The following is a 19,562-nucleotide window of genomic DNA, read 5'->3' as shown; positions in this document are numbered from 1 at the left end:
CATTTTCTCACCATCAGGCACTAGCGGATCTTTTAGCAAGCCGGAAAAAGCCCCTTTCCATCCTTTTTTGTTGCAGGCAGGTAGAGAAGGAAAAAGCAGGGATCAGAATATGGGTTATCTAACAGCTGCTGCTCTTCAGGTCTCATTTTCCTGATCACCTCCAGCATTGCCATTACTGTAAGTAGATGCTCTGTCATCTTCCTTAAATTCATATGAATTTGATCTTAAATAACTGAGGAGTCTTTCAAAGAGTTTTCAGCCTCTGTTGTCAAGCCTTTTATCTGAACCATTAAAAATACGAGGGGAAAAAACCCAAATGTGTCATTTAGTACAGGAGGCTGCAGAAGAAAAAGATCACTTACTAACACTTTCAGAATATGCATAGATCTAAGATTTGCCTTGCTTTTTGTCAGCCATTTTAAGTAAATGGTTTTAAAAAGTGTTAGGTTATGCTAAATAAAATGAGTTAAATGAATATGGCACTTTCTTTAATCCTGGTACATACCCGGAATGATTTTAACAGAAGTTGTATTCTGATATAAATAATACTTGCACAGGTGCATCAGAAAATCCTGATTAAGCAGAATTTCAGGGGAAAAAAATAGAAATAAAAACGAAACCCTATTGCTACTATAATTTAAGCTAAGATATTTATAGAAAGAGCAAAGATCAAGTATCATTGATCATAGGATCATAAGACATTAAGAAGTACCTCTGATCAAGGAAAAAAGAGAACTATTAGTACACGGAAGAGAAGTTAGTATCAAAATATATATTCTTTATGAAATTTGAAATGTTCCAAAATTCCAGAAGGTGAAATAAAGGATTTTTGCCTACTAGCAGTCACTGAGATATGCCAAATTGGTTAAAATTCAAATAACTTGACCTCAGACTTTGATAGGTTGGAAAAACCATGTTATATGTGTAGTTTTCACAGAACAAGCAGGAATGAAAAAATTAAGTATTATTTCTAGATCGTTAGCACATTGCCTAATGGGACTGCTCAAATTCTGCCACAGGCTGAAGTATTTTGTCTCAAACCAATAATTGGGCTTAAATTCCTCAGAAGGCTGTATCACTTTACAAATCATTCACTGTACACCTTTATCCTTTTCATACTTTTACAGTAATTTGTAACATTAGACATTTTTGGTATCTATACATGCTCTCAGGCTTTAAAAGTTGCTTTTTAATGTTAAATGGACCATGATTTGAACAGAAAATGTGAATGCATCACTGGAAGTAAAAGGAAGACGCTATAACCGTAATTCCATTCTTTTTGAGACACTCCTCAGACTTTGCACATTTTTATCCTGTATGGTTTGACAGACACTTTTTTGAGGAAAAAAATGCAGGAAGAATCAGAAAAGCAAAATATCTACACTCACATGTCCGATTTCACGCATCAGCTATCCCAGATGCATTTGAAATGTTGACTTTCCTAACATGTAAGTTTAATTTTATATTGCTGGGCAATTTATTTTTAGCTTATTTCAATGCTTTAGAGAATTGTGTTGCTCCTTCTCAGCTGATTAGAGTTATTCCTAAGTGGCTCTTAGCAAGCACGAAAATCAGAGTGAAAAGGATGAAGTGTATGTCAGCTGAAGAGCCAAGACAGTAAAATGTTATGAATTAAAAATTACTTATTCAGAGATAAAGATGCAGACAGGCTTACGCCCCTTACAAGCTCTAGACCTACGCTTGTATTTTCTTGCTTCTGAATAATTTTAAAATGTTTTTCTTTATGCTGTTCACAAAAACTGGATAAATTGTGAAATTATTACCATGGAACACTTTATTTTACTCTATCTTGAAACCAAACTCGTATCATTAGCAAAGGAAAACCACTGTAATTTGAGAGAGAAAAGCTGACCAGCAAAATCAGTTGGTAGACTCAGTCTTCCAAAGCGTTTCTTAGAAGAAATACTACTATAGTAAGAAGCTTCTATTGCATCTTGCTCAGAAGACCAAGACTGAAAGAATGCAAGGTCTTCCAAGGCACCCTTGGTCAGAGAGAAAAGGATTACCGGGTTGTGTGGGAAGCACATGACTCCATCCTATAGCCAGCTTGCAGACATAACCAGCTCTCAAGTTACCTCTGCTTCCACGTTAGCATTATTATCGAGTGATGATTCATTTAGAAGCCTTTTCCCAAACTGCTGCTTATCATTGTTAGGAACACAACTGCTTTGCTCAGCAAAGCTAAAGTGCAGAAACGTGCTGAGGTTCATTCTTTAAATTTCCATTGCTTGAGACAAAAAAATTGAGTTGATTTACATCCTCAGCTACAGAAAGTTGTCAGAATTAGTTGAATATTACTGCACCGAGCTCCTCTGTCAGTTGGGGTTTGTGGACTGGCTTGCCAGCACCTCAGATCGAATTCTTTGCACTGACTTTTTTTGTTCCGGTATAAAGTATTTTCCCCAGTGTTTGATGGAAGGAAATGCCGTTTATGCAAAAATATGGTATGTAGCATATTCCTGATCTTTCTAAGGCATAAAACAGAACACAGTATCTTTGTGGATGATCACTGTGCTGAGTTTTGTCATAGAATCACAGAATGGTTTGGGTTGGAAGGGACCTTAAAGATCATCTAGTTCCAAACCCTCTGCCATGGGGGGGGGTTTAATTATAGATTTGTACATGGGAATTTTTTTAAATTATAAATTTGTACATGGAAAACATATTTTGTGGCAGAAAAATCACTTATCAAAGATGAAAATTTTTAGAATCAGCCAAGTGGTTTTTTGTGCAAAATATAGAAGCAAGGCAGAAAAGAGTATTTCAGAGGTCAGAGCTTCAGACAGTATCCTTCAAGGCAGGGGGACTTACTGAATAGTGTTTGACCTGTCAGCTGGAGCTCTGGGTACCGGTGTTTGACAGCTGGACAACGTTCCTCAAACAGGCATGGATAAACCTCAATAAACACATCTGTCAGACTGCATGTGCCACATTTAGGACCCTGACTGGGATTACAAAGATATAATATTAATCTCTTGAGCTTTCTATCCATTTTCAAATGGCTGAATCTATATCCACGTGATACTACATTTTACAATGATAAGCTCATTTACATGTGAGGCAATCTTGCACTTTCAATTTTATTTTTTTTTCTAATTTGGTTTATATTCTCTGTGTCATATTAAGTCCAGCCATTGCCTGCACTGTTGAGTCAGAACACACCTCCAAGATACCAGACTTCTTAGCTCTTTACACAACTGACATGAGAATGTTTGTAATTAACTTTCCTAACAAAAATGCATCTTTCCCTTCTTATATATATAAATTATCTTTATACTGCCTCCATTTAGTCCTTCCAGCTGCAATAACGTTTTGTCCTTAACTGCTGTTGTTAATGCCAAACAGTTTAAGCTGCATGATAATTTTGTCACAGATACACGGGTACTTCCTATTCGAGGTGAAATCATGTGGAAGGAGCATTTATCAAAACTTATTATCAAAAACCTCGAGGTGCTCATCTGGTCAGACAGAAGAGCCAGCAAATAAGAGATGCTGTCTCGTTCAAACCCTCTTCCTTCCAGAGGTTTTCAAAGTTATTTAATTTATAGATGTTTTCAGAATTCTAATAATCTCTACAATGTTTCCATCTATTGTTGCAGTTGTCTTTCTAGTTGAATAACTACCCAGAACTGATTCTAATAAAACAGGAAAAATTTGTTTGAAAAAGATGTTGTTAATTTGGATCATTTATAAAAGGTGGGTAATTAAGGGAAGAGGCTAGATGAAAAGATTTTTTGCTTTCTGTTTTTTTCTTCCAGTGCTGACCTTTACATGCATAATTATATGTAATTAGGGAGTGCTTTTACAGCTGATTATGTTCTGGCTATCTATTATGTCCAAACAGCAAATTTGGTAAACCAAGACTCCTGTCCTTCTTCCAGAAGGACCAGAGCTACAACTCACAAATTCCAGTTTTACATGAGCTCCAGAATTAATATCTGGATGCAAACTGAGCAGAGCCTCATCAGAGATTTTAAAAGTATCTTAAATTATCCACCTGTATACATGTAGGCCCAGACTGCCAAAAGCAGGTGACCCTGAACTTACAGGAAGCAGAAGGGTGATGGCTGTATCCAAGTGCTCCAAGCCCAGCGTAGCTAGCTGAGGCACAGGTCTGTTCCACAGCAAGTCCCTCGTCGGAGCCCTTGGATGCACGTGCAAGTTGTGCTCTGCTTGGATGTCAGGTTGAGATGGGTGCACATTTTTTCCTTTTCTATTCAGGAAATAAACCCATATATGTGAACACGTGCTCCATCATGTCCTCTGGGCTTGATGATTTGGGGATGGGGACTTGCAGGCTCAGCACATCACATTTCTGTTCCACGCTGGGATGCAATGGGGCACATACACACACAGAGACCAAATTTCTGTGGTATGCTATAGTTCATCTGCCTCACGGAGTACACACAGTAATGACCTGCTTTGTAACAGACCTACCACATCACTACCCTGAGATGTTTAAAAAGGTAGAAAAAAAGAATGCCAAAATTCAATTTTCTAGCAGCCAACCTTCTCATGAAAGGTTAAACAGGACAGGCTTGAAATTAATTATAAGCAACTTAAGAGCATAAGCTGGGGAAATTCAGGTTTTTTGAACTTCAGGCAGCCTACATCTGTCCATACAGGACACCGTCAAGGCTGCAACTTCTGCTCTCCATCCCGTTTCCCTGTTAGTAGGACCCTGGCACAACTTCCACTTATGCCAACTATTATTCTTCCAAACAGTACACAGATATATTTCAGTGGACAAAATAGTTGGTGACCGTTCCGAAAGGAGAAAGCAACGTTGATGTGGCAGGCATGGGGAAGAAAACTTTCAGATACAATACGTGCCAAGCCACTTGCCCGCAGAGGGCTGAACAGTTACTAGCTACTAGTATAGATGTAGCTCCTCAATTCACAGCAAGGCAAATTTCTTTTTTGCAAGAAGGCAAATCAATTTTCTAGCAGCCTGGCTGACTAGATTGTCTGGGAAGGTGTTGTGCTAATTATAAAAAGAGATGGTGGAAATGAGGAACAAATCTGTTTTCATTGAATGCACAAGGTGTTAAAGAGTAAGAATGTGGAATAAAGAAAATTCTATACTTCAGAAATAGCAGTCTATGTAGCAAAGTATTCATTTTATTAACACAACTTTGACTTGTTTGGTAACTTCTGAAATCTAGAGGGAATGTTAGATAAGGAATGTTGCAATTTCTGCTTATAACATCTGTGGATGATTACATAGGTAAAAAGAAATGGGCAAGGGAACTATACTATACTGGATAATCTATCATTATATTTTCAAATTGCTGGAAACTCAGGAGTAAACTATACTGAATGTTTAAGTACAGACGTTTTGAGAGAGAAATCCCAGCTTAGGTGCTAGGTAGTGTCTGCTCAGAGCACCAATGACACTAGAGGTCAGCATGGGCGCATCTACATCACCGCTTTAGTCTGGGCCAGGAATGTGCTTTGTAAGCGCTGCCTCCAGTGCTGCAGCCCACAGGGCTGAGCAGACCTCAGAGTTTGTAAATTGGATTCTTTCATGGAAAAAACGAGCTCTTGAACAACTGCTAATGGTCGTTCAAGCCACATGCCCGGATTAGATCTGCTCTGAAATAAACTCACAGGACTCGTATGGCAACGACACCTTCCAATAAGGTGTATCCCAAGGTCACAGGATAGAAAAATACGTGGAGGATGCTACGGAATGAAAAATCACCCCAAAGACTAATATTAAAGATGAGCATGGAACTCAAGGAAAGCTACACTGCGGAGGCCAGGAGTTGAAAGACAGCAAGAATTACTAAAAGACATGCTGAGTCTGCCTTCATTTCAGTATCATTTGTAAAATCTCAGAATTCTTCAGGCACATCAGTAGGGAGGAAGGATTAATAAACAGTAAAGACAGAATGTAATTAAAGATAACTTCTAGCTTGAAAACAAAATTAATATTTCATATCCGTTATGAGCAATCAGATAATCTATATCTCTGAATTCTGAAGGACTTGGATTATAAAATCACAAGTCTAATAGAAAGCATTTTTGTAGTAAATCTCTCAAGTTGGAGTAATATCCTATGATGGAAGAACAGCAGATGGAAATATCTAAACTTAAGTAAGAGGAAGAAAATTCTACCTTCCATTGGTGGGACAGCTGATTTTACGGAAGAGAGATTCTTCTGTACTTCATTTCCCATTGGAAGGTATTAGGTAGGAATTCTTACTATTTTAAGAAGGATAATAAATTTCAAGGGGAGAATAAACTGGTAAAATGAAAAGCCTTGCTTTTTTTTTATAGGTAGAAAAATTAAACAAACCTGTTATATTGTGTATTTTCAGTGGATGCAGCCACCAGAGATCCAAGATGACCGGTGATTCTCTGCCACCAACAACATTTAGCTAATAAATCCTGTTAAGATGTCTATTAACCCAAGGGAGTGCCTCCCATTTGCACAGATTTGAGTTAACTTGGATTTTAGATGAATCAAGCTTCTCCTGCACAGAACTTTCTTCAATCCACCCAGAACATTTTAGCAAAAAACCCAGTATATTTTCATGTATTTAGGAATACAAAGAAATTTAAGAATGGAATGGGTTCATTACTGAATAACAGAGGAAACCTGTCACTGCAGAAAGAAGAAATACGTAGCATTTGTATTCTGTGTTTGTAAAGGGAAAAAGCAAGATGATGTATCAATCTCATCTGAAGGAATACTCTCAGAATAATTCTGGAGAACGTTAAAAACTGGCTACTAAGGCGACACTTTTTAAAATGAAATGGTACAAAGGTTTTGTATCTAAGAGTTTTTAAAAGCAAGCAAAAGAACTTAGCAGACCACTGACAATGGTTTTCTATGTCATTATTCTCTTTTCATTAGACCTCGAAATGTCAAGGAAACTTAAGGCTGAAAGGCAGCGGGTCCTGTGCCAGTGCTATTAAAGGGCAAATGAGACAACCTGGGTAATTAAAATCCTATAAGCCTGGCATCAATCCTAGACAAATAATGGAATAATTCCTACAAGTCTCAATTAATGAAGGATTAAAGAAGGGATACAGAATTAATGCCAGTCAACAGGAATTTTTTTTTTTTTTTTTTTTTTTTTTTTTTTTTTTTTTTTTTTTTTGAAAACAGAACTTGCCAAGCTACATGGTATCTTTGAAGAGATCACAGGAACCAGGTGCCGTTCTGGACTGCCTACCTCCCCAGAACAGTCTGGATGGCAATGAAGTTCCCTGAAAATTGAACTTGTGTTAGAAGTGAGATTATACATCAGCATGACATGAAACACCTGCCCGCCAGTTTTACTGGGCATGTAGTGTTTAATTGTGGTTTGTTTTTTCCAAGAACTATTTCTCTCTCTTTCATTCATGGCATGCAAATGACAAGCTACTATTAAACATAATTATTCAAACTTAATAGCAAAAGGAAGCTGTTTGAAGAAATGTTCCTAAATCTCATTTATAGGAAAGAACTGTGGTGCTGGTCTAAAAAGGCTGAGTTTGAGATTCATTTCCTACACATTATGATCTACTTTCTAAATCATTATCATAAGAAGTTCTGCTGCTATGCAAAGTCCATGATGCAAATTCCTGCAACTCGCACAAGTTTGTGATGTTTCTCAGCTGATGTTCTTTCAGCGATCCCAGCAGACCTAATTTAATTTCTAATCATTTCACCATGCTTAACACATTTTTCTAAATTACTTTTGCATTTGTACTCAAAGGGAGTACTGGCTGATTTTTGCTTATAAAGCTCTCCTCTTTCATTTCCATTGTTTCCTATGCAAAGGGAATGAAACTAACTGCACAGAGCAATTCAGTGATCAGCTGCTTTCAGTCCACACCGTATTTCAATAATAATATGGCACATACTGTGAATTTCATATATTTTGTACTCATAGCTCCAACTCTATCGCATTACACAGAGAAGCACTGTACCTCATTTCTGCCTTCTGGGTGCAGGACATTTTCCAAGAGAGCCCAGCAAAATATGTGAGTGTATACGTTCAAATGTATAGAAAATGTGCCCATGTTGTGCTTATTTAATTACATTTTCATCTTTTTTTGAGTAGAAGAATGGTGTATTCAAAGCCTTTAGCTACACTGACATTATTATTCTCACTATACAATAAGCAAATAGGAAAAATATCAGAAAGACAATAGTATGCAACAGGTATAAATTAGAGTAAACGCTCTGGTGTTTTGGCAGACATATGGCGTAAGTTTTCATAATTTCACATCAGAAAATTTGTAAGATGTTTCTGTTGATATTCTTTTAACACTTCCAGTTTGGGTAATTCTTTTGCTGTTCTCGTGACAATTTTTTTCTTAATTTTCTTTTTCCTTTGAACGATCAAAGAAATTTTTGCTCAAAAGCAATCTTGTCATATATTAAAGCAATCATGTCATATACTGAATTTACTTCCTACAGTATTTCTTCAAAAGATCTTTAAGGATTTGTGACAAACAGGTTTGGTTACCTTCTCTTCAAAACCACTGTATATATTTAAAGAAGTTGCAAAACTCCTTTCATATTTTAGAACTTCATTTAATGCCCCTCCCCAGAATTTTTGACAGTTTTGGAGAGGAATGCAAAGCTCAAATTTAATGCTAGAGTTGCCGTGCTAGACTCAAGAAAGGTCTAAGTGATGACTTACTTATATAGAGGACATCTTTCTGAAGTCTTTCAATCAAGTGACCACAAGGTTTTATTGAAGAATCTTCAGAAGAGTTCACACGTGGCTCTTCGCCAGCTCGTGTTCCACACTGACTGAATTTATTCGTCTTCCATAATGTTTCCAACATTACTACACAACTATTCTCTCTCATAAATCCATTCTCTCCAAATATTAGATCTGCTTTTGCCTCTTTCTCTTCTCCTCTCTCAAAAGGGAAATAGAAAAGGAAGTACAACCTTTATACACAGTGTTTAGTTATCTAAAGCAGTGTCCCTGATGCCTCATTCCCTCTTTTTTTTTTTAAAGTTTTCATATTACAAAAGCTAACTTTTTGCCTCCTCTTCTGCTCATCCCTTAAACTCTAAGCTGTTACCACAGCTTCCATTACAACTTATGACATTAAAATAATTATCAAATCTTATAAATATTTCCAAATCTTTATTACTCTGGAGTTATTAACTTGTCCAGTGCATTCTATTCCATTCTATCATGTTTATACAGTGGGTATGTATAAAAAAAGTATACCTGTGCAGTTTATAATGACACACATAAAAGAATAATGTTTGTGAATGAATGATACAATGCATAAATTTTAGTGTATTGTCTGTGCAAATGCCAAAAGTTCTTAATCAATACATCAGAGATCCAAACCACATGAATCGTTAATTTAAAACTGCATACACTCCTGGAGAACAATAATTAGATTCTCAGAGCTCATTTATAATGAGCTTTTAATTAGAGAGGATGTCCTCATATATTAATTCTTAAAAGCAGAGAAATTATGAGATAGTAGGTAATTCTTAAAATAACATGCTTCAGCATACATTTCTTTTCCTTTTATTATACCAGAACTGTAAAGACTCCTTGCTTAAAGTCCCTTGTGTTTTACTTACTTATAGCAGCATAAGTCTATGATAAAGAGGGATTCTATTTCCTTTGTCATCAGTAAGGATGTATATGGGACATCGCACTAATGGATGCCTCCACTAAAATTTGGTAAAAGGTCAGAGGGAACTTTATTGCCAGGAACAAGAGCTAAATGCATTGTATGACTACCTCAGATTGGAAGATAGTCTTGACCAGATTTTGTTCCATTATTTAATTGTCTCATTAGCCATTTTCCCATACTGTAAGAAAATAAACCGCAGCATAATGCTTTACAAAATGTCTGCATACAGTTCTGCGTAAAAGCTGTCGCAGAACTTGACAGCGCAGTCCCTCATGAGAAACACCGTTTGCTCAGACAGCATCCAGTAAAATCTGATCAATAAACTCATCTTTATTTTTTTAATTCAGCAGCTCGGCTTTATTTAATTCTGCAGTTCCTAGTATTGCACAAATGCACTGCTGTATAACACATTACCGTCTAGGCTGCCTCTCTCCTTGGACAGACACATCGCATTTGTCATCGTTAGGATTCAACAGGAACTTGATCCGATTACCTGGTTTGCTTTCATTTGGTTTACACTGAACTTCTTCAACGCATTCTGCAGGAAACCATCCAATATGTCCCCGGGTGCTGCCTTCCCAGAATCCACCTTCACCAATGCTTAAAACTAAATACAGAGAGACATAGGAAGTGTTAGGCTTTTTTTCTCTTCTCATGTAAATACCAAGATTAGTTACATAACATGCTCAGTAATAATTGAATCACGCTCAGTAATAATTGAATATCACGTTGGTAAAAGCAAACGTCATACAATAACTCAAATGCTGGTACCCCAAAAATGGGCACAGAGTGACCTTTAAATGTGACCTTCCCTGATCAGTCTTTGGAACCTCTTCCCAAATTTATTTTTGTGAGGGCCAAGGAAACTTGTGACATAATTCTTCCAGTTTTCAGTTTTCTCATTGCTGCTTTTATCAAGCATGAATGCATGGTCATACTAAGACCAAAAAAATTTGTCTTGCCTGTTCAAATTAAGCTGAAGTGCTGAACCCATTGTAAAACCGAACCCACAGTGAAATTGGGTTTTAATAATACATATTTTGATATCTCATATCTTTTCTGCTTCCTAAGGAAACATGCTATTTTATTTAGTGGGTATCTCCAGAGATTTGTAATGTAGGTCAAGTAATATGATTTAACGGTTTGAGTACACAGCAAACACTTGAATATCCCGTAGGTGCAATACACAACGTAGATTCCTTTTGAAACATTTCAATGATTCTTCTTGGTAGAAGATAATGACAATAGGGATGAGAATGATTTACCAATAGGAGAAAAAGCTTTATCCTGTAGTTCTAATTATCTTGATATTAATCTTGGGACTCAACAAGGATTGTGCCAAAAGACTGCAGAACAAGAATGTATGTTTTTACTAGTAAGCAACTGGAGATGAATTACAGTAATGAAAGGATCCCAAATACTTGCTAAGTATTATGTTTAATTTTATAGAAGTTCCTACAAATCACTGTATGTTTAATATATATTAAAAGAACATAAATGTGCTATTAAAAACACACTATGCATTAATATTGGAACAAAGGTGGTATTATTAACAAAAACACCGTTAGCTCTTCTAAATAGGTTGATTGGGAATGTAGCTCAGTCATAAAACACAGGTCCTCAGAGTACAGCTGTACAAAACACAATGTTCAGTGAAGAGGTCCCTGAGCTACCAAAAATAAGCCCGTGGAAGTCGAAGCAGCACAGCTCCATTAGGTGTGCGCTAGCTAAGCCAGCCAAGCTAACTGGCCCTGCTGAAAATCAAGGCTAATTAGCCCAAGCACATCTCCTTGCTAATGTATGCATATGGTTTTCAAGACCTGGGATATCATCTCTGCAGGGTATTTCAGTGTGGAAGGGATATTAAGGCTACTTTGATGATCTCCAACTCAAGCGCTCTTTGCGCTGTTAAAACATACCTCATCAGGCTTTAAAATCATAGTCCCTGAGCCCGACTGCAATTGAATTCTGGATCAGTGGAACTGCTGTGACTCAATGGCATTGAATTTGAACTTGATTCGCACTACTATAGAGTAAAATGAAAATCAAATCAATGATAGGCCAAAAAAAAAAACCCCCAAACACCTTGGTAATTCTAAAGAGGTGGTAAGAAGTCTGGCTTGACACACCAGGATCTGTAAAACTGCATTTGAAATTAAATGTTTACCTAGTTTTTCATTAATGCAATCCTAAGCTATTTGCGGCATTACTTATGGAGCATAAAATCTATTAACATAGATATTTGACAGAAAAATGTTTTTAAACGTGTCAATGTTAAGTCCTTTAATGTAGTAAATTCAGAGACAGAGATTCCCTGAACTGCATATTTACACATCACTGTCACTAAGAAGTACGTATTAAGCTCCAGAAAATAGACCCATTACGGCAAAATCCTACATCTGGATGGGTCCCAAGTGCACCATTTATCAAGCACCTTTCTGATATATATGAGGAAATCTATACCTGCCCAGGTAGTTATGGCGTAATGGGGGCGGGCACTGACCTTGGAAGACACCAACAACTCTACAGCAACACTTAAGCTGAATAAAAAATTTCAGCATGCCTTTTCTTTCGGTTACCTAACATCTATTGACATTGTTAACATCAGCAGAAAATATTTCATCTCTGTGTTAAAACACAAGCAAAAATGAAGAAACCAGATCCGTGCTTTGATTGTATTAATAATAGTACATAAATCAAAATATTAATAAATACAAATTTGGGGCAAAATTAATGAAAAACATGTTGACAAATTCAAGTTGTTCTTGAGAATCTTTAAAGCCTGTGCACATTAACACACAAAGTCAATTTGATAATTCAATGTACCATAAAACATATTCATTCATCCAATATATATCGGGTATTCATCAGCTTCCGATACATTTTTAACAATGTAACCCCTGTTCACATAAGAATAGAGTGCATATTCTTATGTATGAGATAAGGAAGTAGGAAAACTTAATAACATATATAGCTATTATAATTATTGTAGGATCCTACTGTACATTGATATAACTTCAAATTACAAAAGTGAGTGTAGGATACCAGCCAAAAGAAATTTTAAAATGTGACACAGCGCAAGATTCCTATTGCAAGTAATTAAGGTTTTTTGAGGAGAATTTTCAGCGCTGAATCTCAGGCCTGATTTCACTCCATGAACTGGCTAGAAAGGGAGAACAAAACTACTTAGAAATTGAGAAAGACTTCCCTAATTTGGTATTTTATTAATCTCTCAGATCTGCTATTCTGACACTCCAAATTACATGGATATTTCCATCTCCAAAAAGCATTTGCACTGTAAGAAGGAATTTGGGTATTTCACACCCACAGAGCAATGTCATGGGTTTCTGGTAGCAGCAGCTGCTAGACATCCAAATCAAGATGGGAAGAGAAATTTGCTTCGTAAGTCTATCTGTGAGTGCAAAACCAGTCCCACTTTAGATCATTATTACATGAATTATTAGATATTAGCAATTACTAATAGCAAGAGTAAAGCAAAACTACACGTAGTCCTGCCTGAAGACATAACGTCTGCGGAAAAGAGGTAGAAGGGGGAAATGAGGCATTGCCAGAAGGCAGCCAGCCTTCACAATTCTGGTTCAAGCCAAACAAAATGACGTTACCTTTGGACTTAACATCGAGGAAAAACATTGTTATGGGTGCCAGGAAAGGAAGGGAAAGCCTGATGGAACTGCAAGGGGCACAGAGATGACCCTAGACACAAACAAGGGGTAGCCAGGGATACAGCTGACGTGCAGAGACAGAGACAAATTGTCGGTGAGATGGAGGACAAGCACACATGGCCTAATACTCAAAATGTAGAAGTCAAGATCTAGATGGTTCTGCGCTACCAAAAAAAATTGAAATAATCTTTTTAATATATCTCAGGTGGTGCCATTAATAAGACATTCTGCAGCAGGAGCCAAAGCGTAATAATCTGCATACCTATAAAAACTGGCAACGCTTCGTGTTTTCCAATGTGGGTAACTGGGAACTTAAAGGATAAATCAAAAAATATAATTTATCTTTTGTACCCATTAATACTTTTTTAGAATGAGGCCTTAATTTCTGCCTTTTCCCTCTCACAATAGTGCTTAAGAGACACGTTGTAATAGATAATTTGGTACCAGCAAGAGATTTTCTAATCAACATTTTCCCTTCTGAAGGACATAACAATGGTAAATCTAAGGATAACTTTCCCAAAATTAATAATTAAGCTTTATCATTTCAAATTTTTTTTTTCCCCTTGCTTTTAGTAAAAACAAAAGATGTGGTTGCTATGGCAAAAACAGGCCAGAGTCTCTTTACACACAACATAAATTACCAAAAGAATCTGATGTTATAAGAGTAAAATTAAGGTTCTAGTAACATCGTGAATCCTGATATGACTTTTCACAACAAAAGTACAGTTTAAAACAAAAATTATGTTCGATTATATGAACAAAACTGTAATCAAAATAGGACAAACACCAAGCAACTGAATAACAGGAAAACATGTATAAGTAGGTGCCTATCAAGATCTTGTATTTTCATGTTTTTAAAGTATGATACTTAATATCAGCCAGATTCTGCTTTGCCAAAATCCAGGAAAAAAACCACCAAAAAAATTATATACAGTGCCAATCTAGCATAGGGTGTTTTGTCTCTTGCAACTTCTGTAAGTTTATTGATAATGTATATATTGTAACTAATATTAATATAACATACTAATCTCAAGCATCTAAATTACTCAATATACTATCAAAAAATCACTTCAATGAAAACAACAACAAAGTTTTATTCTTCCACATTACAGCTCCCTTCATTATGCCACAATCAAGAAATAAGAGTACAAGAATATTTTTCCATCAAATGATGGCGCATGCTATTTCTACATTCTTTGCGATACTGAAATTTCAATGAGTGAATTATTCTAGGTATCCTTATTTGCACAAACGTCTACGAAATTTACAGCCAAATTCAGGCCACTGTCTTTATAGCTGCTGCAGGATATATCTGAAATGTCTTTCTAATATCTACAATCATTTTTTGGTACTTGTATAAACTGCAATCTTCTTTCCTGGGAAAACAAATAATGATATGGATTGGGAATGACAGATCATCTTCTGCAAAAGAATAATATTTCTACAACCAGGAGATAAAAAGAGACATGAACAGACCGGCAAAAAAGTATAAAGTTAAGTGGAATATTCATTGTAAAATCTAACTGAACTAGCCTATGCTGATGTAAGAACTGTCAGAGCTAAAAGTACGAGTTATATCTGCTAATCAAGAGCAGCTGAAGATCTCAATAGTTGTAGTGAGATGTGGAATTACGTAAGCTGAAAGCCCTCTAGAACACACAATAGAAAGCAGGAAATTTCACCATTTCGTTCTTAATCTGAAAGGGATGGTGACAGCATCCTTTCCGTTCAAACTGTGCCATGAATATGCTATTTACCTTGATTCCGTTGTTCTGTTACTGATAACAAAGGCCATTCACCTAATGAAATACAACGGCTTTTCATCTGAATTTTAGCTAGCAAGGTTCAGTGCAGATTTGAACTCTGGTTTTGTGTCTTGATGTAACTATCTCTTGGATTTGTTTTTTCTTTTTAAATAAAGTAGATTTTTCATTTGCAGTGGGTAGAGATCTAACTTCTTTCTCTCAGAAATACCTAATATTATAATTAAAGCTTTCCTCTTGGAGAAATATCTGTTGTCTGATGTAAATTTTCAGAATTATTTGCCCTTTGGAAGGAGAGCTTTCAAATGACAGAAAATCTATGCGAGAATACCTATTTCAATGAAGAAAACAATTTTGCTTAAAACAGCCCCTAAAATGGTTACAACTTAAAAATGTATGTTCCTAACTTTGAGTTGTAATGGAAACTTATTTCCTAAGTACACACATCAATGTAGACAAACTTTCAATGTTTGGTCTTGTTTTGCATACAACCAGGCAAATGGAAAACAATATTAAGAGACAAGAACCGTGCAGAGTGACAGCGCTCTGCGTCTGAAGTGCAACTTTACTCAGGCTTTACACACAACATAAACGAAGGTCAGCACAAGTTACAACTTAATCTTGCTCTCTCTTAAAGAGAGATATTTTTCTCAAAATCTGGTTTTACTTTAAATTTTACTCTATTTCTTTATCTACCCCTCCTTGCTGCTGATAGATATCCCTCCCTCCCGGTGATTAATGATGAACAGGATCTGTGTGTTCCGCCTTATGGGCAGATCGTTTCTGGCTTTCAAATACTTAATCAAGAGAGATCGACATAACTTGAGACCAGCGCAACATGACTGGGAAGGAAGTCACTGTCTATCGCCCTGATGCCAACCACGTTAAGGCCTCCAGCATGCAAACAAGTGACTGTGCCCCAGCTGCCATGTAGAAAATGTTCTTGTGCAGTCCACATACAATCTGGAAGGAAAGCCTTGTGTATCTGCAGTTAATGATTTTGTATAATTGACCTGAGCAGTCAGATGGACTGCGGCTCCACAGACATTTCTTTTAGGGGAGAGGGAAATTCAGCAGCTCTTTCCCATCCTAGGCTACGGGACCTCACAGAGAAATCAAATTAGGGAAATAACATGGACAGAAAATATTCCTCACTTTTTAAGCTTATATTTAACTTCCAGTTTTGCCTCCAAAACAAAAGTGTGATCCAATTGTGGCTGCAAGAAGTTTACCTCTCTGCAATCCGAGTGACTCTGCTAGTTTATCTGAAAAGCAACCTTACCTACCTGTAATCCAGTATTTAATTGTCTGACTTCTCCTAGCAGTCTCACTGCCATACCCTGACCTTACTGCACATCTCCTGGTTGCGTCCCATCAGTCTCCATGGCCACCCACCCCGCAAGCAGATGGTAAGACTAAGGAGCCTTCGCTTCAGGTTTTGGGAGCATGTCACAGCCCCAACCACCATGGCCACAATCAATGTCAGGTGAGATTCTGACTTAAAACACCTTTTTATCTTTTATCACCTCTGCTTTCTCAAGAAAGAAACACTGCAAGCAAGCAACGTTCAGGAAAAGGTTCTTGGGATGAGAAGATGACAGTGACTATTAACAGAGCAACCACTCACTACGTCAAAATCTACAAATACAATAATCTGCACATAATCCTCTAAATCTGAGGAAATAGGGCTCAACTGAAACAGAACTGAATGAGCTGTGCTGTTCAAGATTTGGCCCTGAATAACTTTTCTTTCTTCCTTTTTTATCTTTGCCAGCAACTTTCTACGAAGATCATCTTTTTCCCGTTATTTGGATGTCTCTTAAATAATTTGGGGAAAGTGAAGGAGAGAGAAAAACAGCATAAGAAACAAATCTTCTGCACTGATTAGAATTTCGGACAGAAATTGGAAAAATCCATTCGTTTGTAACGTTGATCGCCAGTCTCTGTTGAGGAAGGTGCAGACAGAGTCAAGTTTGCTCTTCTCCACAGTGATGGCCAAACTAGAGGTCAGGGAATGCAGAGCAGAGAGCATCAATCTGAGAAGAGGTCCCAAACAACTTAGATCTGGAGCCTGTACTACCATGTGGGACTATGCTAGTGAGCTCTTTTGCCATTCGTAGCTCCTCTCGGTCTCCTGGTACTCCCTGTCTCCTGAATATTTCGGGCCAGTTACTGCCTACTGAAGGAAGGCTGGCTTTAAGTAGTCAAGCGCTAAGATGACAGGGATTTGTGGATGGTCTTATGTCCTAATCACTTTCTCGCAGCCTTGACAGCAAAGCGAGTTCTCTTGCTGGAGCAGGAGCAAAGCTGTGTATTTGTTACAACACTTTGATATATCAGTTTGAAACACAACTCTCTCCTGCTCTTCAAATACAAGTAACTTGAAGAAATGGGTTGGGTTATTATCTGTATTGAGTCATAACTATTTATGTCAGGAATTTAAATCAAAGCAATCAAGACAGGAGACAGTAAGGAAGCAAAATAGACCAATGAATCTGGATAAGATTAATATTCCACTTCACATTCATTTCATCCTTCATATAAAAGAGTACCAAAACAATGCTTATGCAAACCTCTCAGGTTAAACTTTGCCACCATACTTATTCACACAAGGTACAAAATGCTCCTGAAGAAACAAAACAGCATTTCTGTGGCTTTTGCCCTTCCAGTATTTTATTTACTAATCTAACAAGTGCAAAAGCCTGGGAGACTAACTTTCCTTCTGCCCACAAGCACTGTCTGTAGGCAATATCTTCAAGCACAGCAGGGGTTTAATAATCTTTCTTTTTCAAAATGACTTACAAGTAGATTTCACAAGAAATGAAAATGTTAGTGATATATTTGGATTGCCCTTCTGGCTGAGATCACACTGAAATAAAAGTAGTGTTGCAGGGGTCAATATTTCTAATGCTGAGAACTACTGACTTTCTGCCTAGAACAGATGCTTGAATCACTACTACTGAATTACTACCGTTTCTCTGAACCATGAGAACAGACCTCGGTTGCGGTAAACTCTTTTCAGATGTGCAGACTGTGCCTGCACAGGAGGAATCTCAGCAGGTTCGGGGAAAAAGTCTGTTGGAGCATATTCGAGATACTGAAATAACTCCCCATTTTTCTAGATACTAAGCACTAGAAAATTTGTTTAATCACAGTAAGATTTAAAGAAACTGAGCATTCTCCAAAACTAGCCCTGTATTCTGTTTGCCAGGTGAAAGAGAGGAGATAGTAATATTACCAAATGGTTTGGGTGGGAAGGGACCTCAAAGCCCATCCAGTTCCACCCCCTGCCATGGGCAGGGACACCCTCCACTAGCCCAGGTTGCCCAAAGCCCCATCCAACCTGGCCTTGAACACTTATCAGGGCAGGCAACAAAAACAAGAGAGGAAAGTAAAAATTTACAGTTGATAAACTATGATCTGGGACCTGAAAATTGGAAGAAATAACTAGAAATCACATGGCAAATGGAAATACTGTAATAAAACACATAGAAAAACAAGAGAAACATAACTATGAGCAGGGTGAGACTTCAAAAGTTCTCAAAGGACTTGAATCGGGCAACTGTGTGGTTTTTTCCTTTCTAGGTCAGTGAGGGATAGTTCATACGCATTTCAGGTATGTTTTAACATAACATAGATTCTGAAAACAATTTTGATTGTTTTGTTTCTAAGTGACTGGTGATCGTCTGCCCCGTGTTGATTGGTACCCAGAACTCATATCTGCTACCTTTCCAACAAGGTATGCTAGTACAGATTTGAATCACAGGTAACCTTCTCGAGGATGCACAGACACTTCGGTACTCCTTTATCTTCATGACACAGAAACCTGCTAATTCTTTGCTCACAAAGGACTTTGGAGCATCACATTCTCTTCATACATCTGAGTTTTGTTATGAAAGAGGCCACTCGATTTCCAGTGTAAGAATTACATTTAGCAATGCAAAAGTTGATTAAAATACATTTTACAGATACTTTATATATATGTGTGCGCTTGGATTGTGGCAGAAGTATTGCTATGGACTTTTAGATCTAAAATGAAGAAAGAAACAAAATATGTAAAAGTGTTTCAGTGAGGAATGAAGCTAACTCTTCTTCATTTATGTGAAAACATAAGATTAAGGTTGTTTTTGTACAAATAAAGGTATCAGATTTATTTTTACAACAGCCATGGCCCCTCTCTCATGAGTGGCAGACACACAAATGATGTCAGTATGTATGACTAACAACTAAAAATAAAGCAGATATTTTTGTACAGGCTACGTAATATCCTATTAATACAAAACCTTTTTGTTTAGTTTACATTTTCTTTGGACCTTACCCATTCACAGCTTTCTCTGAGCCATTTCCTGATATCATACACTGTCAACTACTGTCACTCATGCACTTCTAGTGGTTTTAGAAAGGAAAAAAAATCTGCCTCATCTTCATCTGATGACAGCACTTTTCATTAAGAGTTTAGGAATTCATCCCTCTCCATGACCCT

The 19,562-nt window shown here is 37.1% G+C and overlaps 1 protein-coding gene across 4 annotated transcripts in view; it reads right to left on the bottom strand.

Moving 5' to 3' along the window:
* Window positions 1-19,562, bottom strand: part of SHANK2 (SH3 and multiple ankyrin repeat domains 2) — a 359,705-nt gene that overhangs the window by 197,258 nt on the left and 142,885 nt on the right. For all 4 annotated transcript variants that reach the window (XM_054827796.1, XM_054827797.1, XM_054827799.1 and 1 more), the window contains one exon: window positions 10,127-10,240. In XM_054827796.1, coding sequence (XP_054683771.1) covers window positions 10,127-10,240 — 114 coding nt within the window. The remainder of the gene's footprint in view (window positions 1-10,126; window positions 10,241-19,562) is intronic.

This window comes from Grus americana, chromosome 5, assembly GCF_028858705.1.
Source record: "Grus americana isolate bGruAme1 chromosome 5, bGruAme1.mat, whole genome shotgun sequence".
NCBI lineage: Eukaryota > Metazoa > Chordata > Aves > Gruiformes > Gruidae > Grus > Grus americana.
Note: the sequence above shows the minus strand (reverse complement) of the source record. Positions and strands in the feature narration are given on the sequence as shown.